The following is a 12,304-nucleotide window of genomic DNA, read 5'->3' as shown; positions in this document are numbered from 1 at the left end:
TGTATGTACCAAGTGGGTCTCAGCAGTAAGGTGTCTGCAGCGAGTACACTAATGACTGAATCAGATGACATTTAGGGAAAAGGACCCAGTAGGGCTCGTGCCCAATTTGGTGTCCTCTTCCCTTTGTTTTCCAGGCCCAGGGGAGAGAGCTGTTTTTCTTGTTTTTTCCTTTGTAAGTTGCTATTTTTATGGTTCATATGCTGTCTTGGCTAGATTTTTTTTTTCCAACTTTATATAAGCTAGAGTAATTTGAGAAGGACCTCAATTGAAGAAATGCTCCCACCAGACTGGCCTGTGGGCAAGACTGTGGGGCTCTGTTCTTGACTAATGATTGATGTGGAAGGGCCCAGCCCACTGTGGGTGGTGCCACCCCTGGGCAGGTGGTCTTGGATTGTATAAGGAAGCAGTCTGAGCAAGCCATGAGGAGCAAACCAGTAAGCAGTTACTCCTCCATTGGCTTCTGCTTCAGTTCCTGCCTCCAGGTTCCTGCTTTGAGTTCCTGTTCTGACTTTCTATCACCCTCAGTGATAGACTGTGACCTGAGAGTATAAATGAAATCAACCCCTTCCTCCCCTTGGCTCACAATTCTAGGCTGTAATCCATCATTGTGAGGAATCCATCAAGGGAGCAGGAACCTGGAGCAGCTAGTCACATGACATCCACAGTTAGGAAAAGACAGCAATGACTCATGCATGCTTTCTCCACTCTTAGAAAACCTAGGATCCCCTTCCTAGGGAATGGTGTCACCCACTGTGGGCAAAGTCTTTCCATTAATTCAGATATCTGCCCCCCCCTACACAGACATGTCCATAAGTCAACTTAGTCTAGACAGTCCCTCACTGAGACTCCCTTTCCAAGGTGACTCTATCTTACGTCAAGTGAACAATCAAAGTCAACCATTGTAAGAAGGTTTTGGGCTGTTTCGTTTTGTTTTCTGAGACAGTCTCTTTCTATAGACCAGGCTAGCCTTAAATTTATGATCTTCCTGCTGCAGCTCCTGAGTTGTGAGATTAGACACGAAGCACTATGCCTAGCTGATTTATTTATCCATCTATGTTTTTATTGACATCTATTAAGTATACATAATTATACATAGGTTCTGGGTATCTAAACTCCAGTCCTCGAATGCCTTTAAACCTAGCATTCGGGAAGTAGAGTCAGGCGGATCTCTGAAAGTTCGAGGCCAGTCTGGGCTACAGAGCAACTTTCAGGACAGCCAGAGCTACACAGAGAAACCCTATCTTAAAAAACAATGCCCCCCCCCAAAAAAAAGCCCCCAAATCAAACTCCAGTCTTCATGCTTGCAAGGCAAGCACTTTAGCCACTGGGCCCCTGCTTAATGTAAACTTCTAGAAAACACTCTTTCTTTGGAGGATGAGGCTATTGGATTCCCTGGTTGATATCATTAGACCCCTCCCTGGTGCCCTAACATCCTTGAGCGAAGGACCGCATGTCAGGCAGCTGGCTAGAATACCCTTATGCCAGCACTGGCTATTTTGAACGTTCCACAGATGTGTAAGGCTAAAATACAACTTCAGCTCCAAGAGGTGTGGCTTCAGCAATGACTCAAACAGCTTTGAGCAGGCCTTTCCTAGCAACAACTTATAGCAGGTCAGCTGAGCACTTCCCCTGATAGTCTAGCAAAGGAGACGGTGATTGTTACAAAACACATAGTGCCTTGATTGGTATAACCACTGTCCTTCTTCATTTGCGTAATGACCTGTTCCGACTGGTGCAAACAGTCCACTTCTGACTATATATAGGCTGTTTGGCTCACTTTGTAAACAAGCTGGAAGACACTTTTTTTTTTTTAAAGATTTATTTATTTATTATGTATACAGTGTTCTGCCTGCATGTATGCTTGCAGGCCAGAAGAGGGCACCAGATCTCATTACAGATGGTTGTGAGCCATCATGTGGTTGCTGGGAATTGAACTCAGGACCTTTGGAAGAACAAGCAGTGCTCTTAACCTCTGAGCCATCTCTCCAGCCCCACTTTTTTTTTTTTTTTTGAGAGGCCCTTGTGTACAGCAGATTGGTCTCAAAGTCACTTAGGAGAGGGTGACTTTGGAAATCTGGAGTCCTATCTCAGCTTTCTAAATGCTGGGATTATATCTGGTAGGAGACACTTCTTGTATTGTCCCAATGTGATATTCTAGCATTGGGGCAAAGAAAGTCATTGCCAGAGACCTTTTCTTTTTTCTCTTTTTTGAGACAGCCCAGAACTCACTATGTGTTATGGAATAATCTTTTTGTACACTGTGAAGATGTGTCTTTGCCAAGGCACCTTCTGATTCATTTAATAAAAGAGTTGACTGGCTGGTAGCTAGGCAGGAGGTATTGGCGGAACAGCAAGACACAGAGGCTGCTGGGAAGAAGAAGGGTGGAGTCGTAGGAGTTTTGAGCAGACACGGAGAAGCAAGATGAATGTGCTGTATTGAAAGAAGGTACCAGCGCGTGGCAGAGGGTAGATAAGAAATATGGGTTAATTTAAAGTGTAAGAGTTAGCAAGTAACAAGTGTGAGTTATCGGCCAAATATTTGTAATTAATAAGTCTCTGAGTGGTTACATTTGGGAGTGGCTGCTGAGACACAGAGAAACTCCGCCTACAATGATGCAGACCAGACTGGATTTGAACTCACAGAGATCCACTTGTGCTGGGATTAAAGGTGTGTACCACCACGTCTGTCCTTTCTCACCGACTTTTCTAGGTGTGGATGGGTTGGTATGGCAAAGAAGGAGGGTTAGCAGTGAAGACTGGAGACCTAGCAGCAGAGCTGCAGAAGAGACAGGGATGGCGAAGCAGCAGTTATACGGGCCTGTCTTTGGACCGCCAGCACCCAAATAGTGACACAGAGACTTTTCACTAATTATGACAGCGTGGCTTGCTCCCAACCAGCTCTTAAAGTGTAAATTAACCTGTTTATATTAATCCATGTTCTGCCACGTAGCTCGTTACCTTTCCTCAGTACGGTATGTCCAACTTCCTCCGTGTCTGACTGACAAATCTCCCACCTCAGATTCTTTTCCAGAATTCCTGTCTCTGCCTGGAAGTCCAGCCTATGCTCTCCTACCTAGCTACAGGTTGTTCAGCTCTTTATTAAACCAACTAGAAGGTGCCTTAGGCAGGTGACATAAAACAAGAGACACATCTTTACACAGTGCACAAAGAGACTGTCCCCACAAGCCGTGGAGCAGTAATAGAAAAAGTGTCAACGGTGGCTTTAAGAGGCAAGGGTCTTAGCCTCAGGAACTGTATCACTGCCACTGTCAAAGGCCGGGAAATCTGGACGCTTATGCCCACACAAGAGCTAAAAACACTTGTCACTATAGCGCTAAGGGTCCCAGTCAGAACTTAAGGCTGTATAGGATCTGTAACTGTTGCAGCTCCTAGCTATCCCCTTTGCTGTCAGAAGCTGAAGATTAGGAAAGCCGCCAAGGACCAGCCCTGGAAAAACTCACTGACTCAAGATTTCTATCTTGGGAGAGAGCAAGGACCCCAGGTTAAATGGTAACCGAATGGAATACTTTCCTGGAAAAGATTCCAATACCTAAAGGAACTATCTTCTGCCAGGATTATGCAGCTGGGGTCAGTGTCCTCTCACCTGTGCTAACAAATGTGCCAGTAGAAGGTAAAGATACTATGGAGCCACAGGGAAGCCGAACAGGGTTCTAGAGAGCTGTGCAGCAGTGTCTGTCGCCAGGCTCCCCCAAACCTGCAAACTAGACATTCACTAACCAGGTCCCTCTGTGCAAGCCTGTTTGACCCAGGCTTCTGCCAGTGAAGAACTCCTGACAAATGCCCCGAAGTTAGCCTCTCTGTAAAGTCAGAGGCTGGTCCAAAGCTGCCTTCTCACCGCGGAGTCCTGCGCTATCCGGTTCTGAACTCGGGGCTACTGGACAGCAGCAACAGTCCGGTGACACCAAGGGCCCGGGCTTCCGAGCTTCCAACTCTGCGTGCTGGCCGCGTGGCCGGTTCTGATGCCGCTGGAGGCAGAGCAGCGGATGTGAATCAGTCTGGCTTGGCAAGCAAACAAAAGACAGTCGGGAAAGTCGCCGCAAGGACTTAGATTTTTTTTGTGTGTGTGGGGTGAGGTGGGGTGGGGTGGGGAGCGGGAAGGCGTCTGCACCACCCACCAGTGCTGTACAACCGGCCAGGGCCCTCAACACCTGCGAGTGAGAAGTCCAACCCCGTGGCCCACAATGCCTCGCGCCCAGGCCGGTCCCGCCCCCTTCAGCTGGGTCCTCAGCCTCGGATTGGTCGCGACGACTTCCGCTCTTCCGGAGGCCGGGTCGTAGCCCTGGTAAGGTGAACAGCGGCTGGAACTGCTGGCGGCCCGCGGGGTCCGGGAGTTAGGTTCGGGGCTCTCGGGGGAGCGAGGGATGTTAGGGCAGGCGGCCGGTGCGCACACGGAGGCGGCGGAGCTCCTGCCCTTCCTGGCGCCCGGCGCGCGGGCAGACCTGCAGGCGGCCGCGGCGCAGCACGTGTTGGCTCTGACTGGCTCGGGCTCGGGCCGTACGCTGTTGGCGGGACAGGCAGCGCTGCTGCGGGCTGTAGCCGAGCTTGCGGTGGCCCCCGCCCCAGCCCCTTCCCGCGACGCCTCCCGCGCGCTCGTGAACTTGGCTGCTGACCCCGGCCTGCACCGGCAGCTGCTGGCGGCGGACCCGGAGCTGCCTGCCCGCCTGCTGAGCTGCGTGTTGGACCCTCAGTGGCCCTGGGCTGAAGAGGTGGCCGCAGTGCTGGCCAATCTGACCCGCGAGCTGGCGCCGTGTGCTGCGTTGATGGAGAAGCTGATGGCCGCTGAGCCGGAGCGGCCGGGTCTGGAGCAGCTGGTCAACGCGCTGTGCATGCCCAGCTACAACGCGGCCGCGCCCCTGCATTACCTGGGGCCGCTGCTCTCCAACCTTAGCCAGCAGGCGGAGGTGCGTGCTTTTCTCCTGGACCCGGACAGGTGAAGCCCAGGCGCCTGCGTGGGCGGGGAGGGGGCGTGTGGAAGTGAACAAGGACAGCAGCGAGTGTGGCCTTCCAACAGGTGCGTGGTCCAGCGGCTGCTGCCTCTTACCCAGTACACAGACTCCTCAGTGCGGAGGGGAGGAGTGGTGGGAACACTTCGGAATTGCTGTTTCGAGCATCGTAAGTGACAAGGGGAGGGGGGGGGGATTGTGCCGTTGCTGGGTGGGGACAGGTCCCTCGGGACCCAGTAGACCAATTCCTTGGTCCCTTGCCTTGTTTTCACCTACAGGACACCACAAGTGGTTGCTCGGGCCCCAAGTCGACATTCTCCCCTTCTTGCTACTGCCCTTGGCTGGGCCTGAGGAGTTTTCTGAGGAAGAAATGGACAGTGAGTGACTTAGGTGGTTGTCTCAAGGTTGCCTAGGCTGGTTGGAAGGATACAAGCAAGGGGAGAGGGAGAATGTACAGGTCTGGAGTCCCTTCAAAAGCCTTTATGGAGGGGGTTGTTACACACACACACACACACACACACACACACACACGAGGCTCACCCAGGCAGAGCAGGGCTCAGGTGTCCAGCACAGCTTCCCACCCTCACTCCTAGGGCTGCCTGTTGACCTGCAGTACTTGTCGCCAGACAAGCAGCGAGAGCCGGATGCTGACATCCGAAAGATGCTCATCGAAGCCATCATGCTGGTGAGCAGGGGTCTGTGACGTTAATGCCTCTCCACAATACATATTGGTTGGTGTCTGAGTAACCCTTCCCATCTCCCCAGCTGACAGCCACCGCACCTGGTCGGCAGCAGATACGGGACCAGGGTGCTTACCTGATCCTTCGAGAGCTACACAACTGGGAGCCGGAGGCTGATGTGCGAATGGCTTGTGAGAAGCTTATCCAGGTGAGTGCAGGGTCGGGGGGGGGGGGGGGGGCGGGCTAGAGAAGCTGTGCCCACAGCTAACGTGCTGCTCACCCGCTTCCTCTGCTCGCAGGTGCTTATTGGTGATGAGCCAGAGGTTGGCATGGAGAACCTGCTGGAGGTGCAGGTGCCTGAAGACGTGGAGCAACAGCTGCAACAGCTGGACCGGCAGGAACAGCTAGAGCTTGCTCGAGAGCCGAGAGGCAAGGGTACCCGAGGGACCTGAAGCTCCTTTGACCTAAGTGCCAGCTCCAGATCTACCTTTGCCAGTGTTCCCACAGGGTTCTAAAGTGAATGCCCAGTAAACGTTGAGAAGCTCAAGGACACTGCCCAGTCCTGTGCCCCGTTGCGACCCGCAAGGATGCAAGTTATTCAGTGCTGCACTACTGAGCTGGAGCTGGCCAGGTCCTGTGCCATAGCCGCCTACATCTGAGGCAGGAAGGTGGCGGCCACTGGAGCGATGAGGAGCCCATTCCTAGACCGTGGTAGGGCTGGACCGAAAACACTGCAAGCCCTGGTTGGCCAACAAGAGCTTTTCTCTCCTGAAGGATCTGGCTTGGTTTGGAGGTGCAAACAGTGCTATGAGCCCCAACCTTTGGAGTCCTTCTGCTTTCCTTGCCCAAGACCTCCTTGAAACACAGACCACACTTGAATCCTAGGGTCTTTCTAGGATGCTCTGCCCTTCTAGGCCTGTCTCTGGATCACTTACTGGGTACAGTTTCCCTTCGCTACCTGTTTCTCTGCTCCGCCTGTGATACTGGCCCCTGGCTTTATTTTTGGTTAGCCTCCTTAGTCCCATGTTGAATTGGTCTTAGCCATTTAGATAGAACCTGCTTCTCAGTTAGCTTCCTTGAGTCTCAGTTGCCTTTCAGGACATCCAGACCCTCCTACTGGGCACCCCTTGCCTACCTGTGCAGGGATTCTCCTGGGTGTTCGTTCCTGCAGCATCTATCCCTACACAATCCTACCCCCAACTTCAGAGCCCACCCCGTCTGTACAGCCCCTTCTTCCTCATTCTGTAGACACCGTGGCAAGTCTTGCCCCGCTGTGTCCCCTTTTCTGAGCCACAGATCTTGATCCACCTGTGTGAAGCTTCTGTATGCTGTTCCCTCTCCTCAGCAGTGGGTCCTCCCAGGTACCTGGGGCCTATGGTCTTCATGAGAGTTTGTGGTATTCCGATCCAGACCTCTGACGCTGGAAAACTGTTTTGTTATGTGTTGTTATGCCATGGCTTGGTGTTTCATGGGGTACCATGAGTCTTCCTTCCCTCCATGATGCCCTCCGGGCCTCTGATAAAGCTTTGATACTCTAGGTACCTGTGCTGTGTAGACTGGGGTTTTCCCTCTGACCCAGATCCCAAGGAGGTAATGGTGGAGCTCTAGCCCAGTGAGGTACCCAGAGGCCACCTGCCCTCCCTGTGTAGACAGCTGCATCCTCAACTCCACAGAAAAACATTTTTATCTGCCCACACCTACCCACCCTCAGTTGACCAGATAGTGCCCAGGCATGTTCCTGTTGGGGACTGTGGGGCATAGAGAGTGGCCACCTGCCATGGAGTGCCATAGCCCAAGACTGTTAGAAGCTATTGCTCTGGTGCAGGCTTCCCGGTGCTAAACGCCTGGGCTAGAGACACTCTCCTTAGAGATGTCCCGCCTCTGGAGGTGCTGCAGCTTTTGCTTCTGGTACACGGTATCTCTGCCAGACTCTGTGTGGCCAGGGGCTGTTGCTGACTGGGAATGCTCCTGTTCTGCAATGGACCAAAGCACAGTGTCACATAGAGTGTTAGAGGCACTGCCTGCAGCCCAACAAGTCGCCCGTGAGCCGTGCCCCACCTGGAGTAGCACCGAGTGCAGAGTGCAGTGTGTGTTCTGCAGGCAGCATCCAGCAGTGAGCAGCTACCTGCTGTAGGCCCAGGCGTGCACACGGATGCAGCTGAAGCAGCCCTCTGATCAGGTCCCGGCACCCTACAGGGGAGGGCTCACCGCTGGAGCCTGTCAGTGACTCTGACCCTCACCCACTACTGCCAGAAACGCTGGCTACTTGAGAGGGGTCCTTTCTAGTCTGGCAAAGGTTCGGGGCTTCTGCCCATTGTTAAAGGGGACTGAGGCACAGAAAACGGTGAGGTATTCTGGACTATGTTAATATTCAGTAGGATTGCTACCCCTCAGTCGGTTCCATCCTCAGCTCAGCTTCCCAACATGCAGTGTATGGGTGGTCCTTTTCCAGCCTATGGGGTAGGGTGATATACCATATCATTCTCTTTGCTGTGGTCCTAGTCTCTGGCTGCTCTCCAGGCCTGAGAGCTGGGGCTTGGAAGGAGCATGGAATGGTGTTGCTCACCTGGGGACAACCCTGGCTTGAAGACGGGACCACGACGAATCAGATGCAGCATGCGGTGGGGTTGGTGTTCTTTGAAGGGCAACTTCCCAGACACCATGGCATGAAGGATGATCCCTCTGGGGACACAACTTCCTCAGGGTGTCGTCCCTCCTAAGCCCACCCAAGGATCCTGCAGGGGTTACCTGGGGTACTCACAGGCTCCACAGATCAGCCTGCTCACCATTGTACTTCTTGCTCATGAGGATCTCTGGGGCTGTGTAGGCCACAGAGCCACAGAAGGTGCTCAGCAGTGAGTTCTTGAGCCCCACGCAGTTGGCAAAGCCAAAATCTGCACACAGTATCCAGGCAGGGCAAGGCAACACAGGTGATGGGCAGGTTGGGGACAGTGGGTTCAAGAGGCTATCTGTTGGGATGGTGGGGTCAGGGTGGGGAGCTCTGAGTGTATGTTACAGAGATGAGAGTGAAGGAGGAACTAGGCAGGGCCTCCTGTGGATGCAGGCCAGTGCGTTTGGGCTGGAGGTAGGAGTTGAATTCAGGCTTTTTGGAAGAGCTAGAGGTCAGAGTTGAGGACAAGAGCCTGGGTGGGACAGGAAGGTGGAGGTAGGAGTCCAGAAGGAAACTGAACTGAGGAAGCCGTGTGGGCTCACCTGTCAGCTTTAGGAAGCCCTGGTCATCCAACAGGATGTTCTCACATTTCAAGTCTCTGTGGGAGAAGGGAATATGGGGCTGGGCTCAAGTGGGTCAGCAGATACCCAGCTAGGCAGGTAGGCCAGGTGACGCGCTCACCGGTGCACAATGCCGGCATTGTGGCAGTGGGCCACGGCGCTGACCAGCTGCCAGAACAGCCTTCGAGCCTCTTCCTCCTCTAGCCCTGGGCAGCATCGGAGGTCTGACACTGCGTTGATATGCTCCAGCAGGTCGCCTCGGGCTGCCAACTCCAGTACCAGGTAGGAGCGCTGACTGTTCTGGTAGGTCTCATATAACTGCACCTACCAAACACCCCCATGCCCCACGTACACTGTCATCCTGAGGAAGGCCTGGGCCAAGAGTGCTGGAACTGTCCCATATACTAGATCCCAGTTGCAGGGAGAGTGTGGGCTCTGTATTCAAGGGCAAAAAGGAGGTTTTCCAAGTAGGGGAGGAGAGCCACGCATGGGGCGGACAGCAGGCATGGTGAGGACTGTCTTACTATGTTAAGGTGCTTGTAGGTGGCATTGAGTGATGAAATCTCACGGGGCAGGAACTTTCTGGAGTACTCCACTGGGGCTTCAGCCATGGACACAATCTTAACAGCCACCTGAGAAAGGTGGGGAGTGGTCAGCTGGGTCAAAGCTCCTTAGAACAGGCCCACTGTTCTTTACACACATTGCTGAACTTCTCCCAGGGGCTGGCTGAGCAATATCCTCGAAAGGTGGTGCCAGCCCCACTTTCTTTTTGTCCTGGGCACATACATGTTTGCGGGGTTGGGGGACAGAGCATGGGGGAGCTGAGAAGAAAGAGGACCTAGGAGGGAGGTCCCATAGAGGCAGCTAGGGTAGCTGGAAGGTACCTGAGAGGGTTTAGGACACAGGCCTGCTGGAACCAAGCTGGGGTACCCCCAAGGAACCCACAGAGAAGGTGGCAGGCCTCCCTCACCATAGTGTGGCGCTTGGCCCGCAAGTCAGAGGCTAGCTTAGGATTGTGCTTCATGCGCTCACGTGTTGCATAGGCTAGGTAGACCTTGGAGAAAGCACCAGAGCCAATCTTCTTGGAGGAGAGCAGGTAACCATTGTTCATGCATTCTTGGGCCTGTTCCATGAAGGTCCTCTCATCCAGCTTGCGCCGGCTGTTGCTCCTCGTGGAGGGCAGGGTGCCACAGAAGGGGGCTTGGCGGGCCAGCTTACTGTCCGTCAACAGTAGAGACACAGCTGAGATCTGACTTGTTTCAGAGGGCAGGGACTGGGGAAGCAGAAGGCTCGGTGGGACCTGAAGGCACTTGGAGAAAACAGCCCGTTTTCCGAAGACTTAATGAGCTTAAGGCTAAGAGTGTAGGTTGAGAGGCTGGGGAGGCGGGGAGGCTAACAGCTCTGGTCTGATTGGAGAGTGAAGACTCCAGGGAACTGGGGACAGGTTCTAGAATAGAAGGTTCTAGAGATGCACCTGCATTGTGCCCTCAAAGTTATCATCTTTAGACCTGTCATCTCTGAGGCTGTCTTACTGGATTAGCTCTATCCAATGCTGTGCTCTTTTTCTGTGGGATGAGAACTCATATGAAGGGCTAGCACTAGGGCGAGGCTTTTGTGAGCTACTCTACATGTGATTGAATATAAAAGAAATTTTAAGGATTTATTTTTCATTTTTAAGTGTGTGTGTGTGTGTGTGTGGAGAGAGGGGGGGGGGGAGAGGGAGAGAGAGAGAGAGACCCCATAGAAGTGTTGTATCTCCTGGAGCTGAAATTTTAGGTGGTTGTGAGCCACCTGATAATGGGTGCTGGCAACCAAACTTGGGTCCCCTGCAAAAGCAGTATGTGTCTTTAATTGCTGAGCCATTTCTCCAGCCACTATACAAAGCTTTTAAAGAAGTTGGGAGGAAGTTGGGCAGTGGTGGCACACACCTTTAGTCCAGCACTCGAGGCAGAGGCAGGTGGATCTCTGAGTTTAAGGCCAGCTTGGTCTACAGAGCAAGTTCCAGAACAGCCAGGGCTACACAGAGAGACCCTGTCTCGAAAAAACAAAACAAAAGTTGGAAGGGTTAAGTCCTCTAAGAATATAAAGAGGTCAAAAGAGATCAGCTACTGTTATATTCTTTGAGGGGGTGCCAAGGCCACAGCTAAATGAATCAGAAGTGGCAAGAGTCCAGGATCCTCTATCCTGGTCTTCCTCTACTGGATCTTGATTTTTCACCCAGGCTAGACCTGCTGCAGGAAGCCTACCACCTAGATCTCTCTTCAGGCTTGAACACTTGAGGGCAAGCAAAGGCCATCTTCTCAGACTACTCTGCCAGGGCATGGAATCTACCATCACTTCTCCCTTGTTTTGAACTCCAGAGTCACAGCTGACCTTTACCTAGCATGTGCTGTATGCCAGTTGCTACTCTAAGTAGTCATCTTAGCTACATTTCTCTGATCATGTCTGATTCCCTGAACACTTCTGTGTGTAGTAAGTCTTTTTCTTTGGGCAGCCAGCTCACAAATAATGACATGAAGACTTACTAATTATGAAAGCTCGGCCTTAGCTTAGGTTTGTCCCGCTAGCTCTTATAACAAATTAACCTGCTTTTATTAATCTACATTTTATCATGTAGCTTTTTACCTTCCCTTCATTCTGTGTGTCTGACTCTCTCCATGTCTCATTGGTGTCTCCTCTGGGCCTCAGTCTCCCCCTCTTCCTCTCTGTCCCTCGAAATCCCGCCCATACCTCCTGCCTAGCTATTGGCTGTTCAGCTTTTTATTACACCAATCACAGCAATACATTTTCACACAGTGTACAAATATCCCACAACAGAAGTGCCAGAGGTAGTTCCTACCCAGGATTTCAAATCTGAGTGCAATGAAACAATACATGTTTTACAGATGATGAAACTGAGGTCTCTGCTGTGAGCTGGAGGAACCAGCATATTGGCTAGTGGGCAGCTGTCCTGAGACTATTCATAAAGGCCTGAAATGTGGTGGAAGTCTAATGAGTCTTGGAGACTTGTGTCTTCCTGCACTGAAGTCTATAAGTGGATGCTGCAGGCCTTTACAATAAGGCTTTGAATAGCCTGGCCTGAGTTGTCAGGAGTATTCTCTCATCCATGTTATCCTGTGAATTTTTGGAATGAATGGCTTGTGGCTACAGTCCTTGTCTTGGACAGAAAAGAAACATAGAAAATATAGACACAGTAACTGTCCTGTGGCTAATCTGGAGTTTAGGTAAAAGGAGATTGCTCCTGAGTGTTTAATACAGGTTGGCAATCCAAGAGTTGGGAGGGCTGTGGGTACATGCCCCATTGGGTGAGGATGGTTGAAGGTGGGTGGCCCCTTTACATCTAGAGGAAAAGTCATGCCTCTGTCCAGGTCCACCAGTGCCATTGAGTGCTGCTCTCTAATCACAGCCCTTTGACCTTCCTGGTTCCCA

The 12,304-nt window shown here is 52.2% G+C and overlaps 2 protein-coding genes across 4 annotated transcripts; one reads left to right on the top strand and one right to left on the bottom strand.

Annotated features, from left to right (window-relative positions):
* Positions 1-3,674: 3,674 nt before the first annotated feature.
* Hgh1 (HGH1 homolog) lies at positions 3,675-6,867 on the top strand. The gene is made up of 6 exons (XM_059247495.1): positions 3,675-4,951; positions 5,033-5,133; positions 5,243-5,341; positions 5,558-5,649; positions 5,730-5,852; positions 5,944-6,867. The coding sequence occupies exons 1-6, from the start codon at positions 4,383-4,385 to the stop codon at positions 6,094-6,096; spliced, it is 1,137 nt and encodes a 378-aa protein (XP_059103478.1). The 5' UTR covers positions 3,675-4,382; the 3' UTR covers positions 6,097-6,867.
* A 443-nt stretch (positions 6,868-7,310) lies between these two features.
* LOC131896734 (testis-specific serine/threonine-protein kinase 5-like) lies at positions 7,311-10,389 on the bottom strand. 3 transcript variants are annotated; one of them, XM_059247493.1, is made up of 8 exons: positions 9,846-10,389; positions 9,400-9,507; positions 8,997-9,199; positions 8,858-8,913; positions 8,406-8,538; positions 8,211-8,326; positions 7,703-7,834; positions 7,311-7,612 (listed from the first exon to the last, which is right to left on the bottom strand). In XM_059247493.1, exons 1-8 carry the CDS (start codon positions 10,005-10,007, stop codon positions 7,509-7,511), a joined length of 1,014 nt encoding a protein of 337 aa, XP_059103476.1. In that variant the 5' UTR covers positions 10,008-10,389; the 3' UTR covers positions 7,311-7,508. The 3 variants fall into 3 exon arrangements, with proteins under 3 accessions (XP_059103476.1, XP_059103475.1, XP_059103477.1); XM_059247492.1 differs by having other exon boundaries at positions 7,311-7,617; positions 9,846-10,388; XM_059247494.1 differs by having other exon boundaries at positions 7,311-7,617; positions 9,908-10,018.
* Between the last annotated feature and the right edge of the window lie 1,915 nt (positions 10,390-12,304).

This window comes from Peromyscus eremicus, chromosome 20 (assembly GCF_949786415.1).
Source record: "Peromyscus eremicus chromosome 20, PerEre_H2_v1, whole genome shotgun sequence".
NCBI lineage: Eukaryota > Metazoa > Chordata > Mammalia > Rodentia > Cricetidae > Peromyscus > Peromyscus eremicus.
Note: the sequence above shows the minus strand (reverse complement) of the source record. Positions and strands in the feature narration are given on the sequence as shown.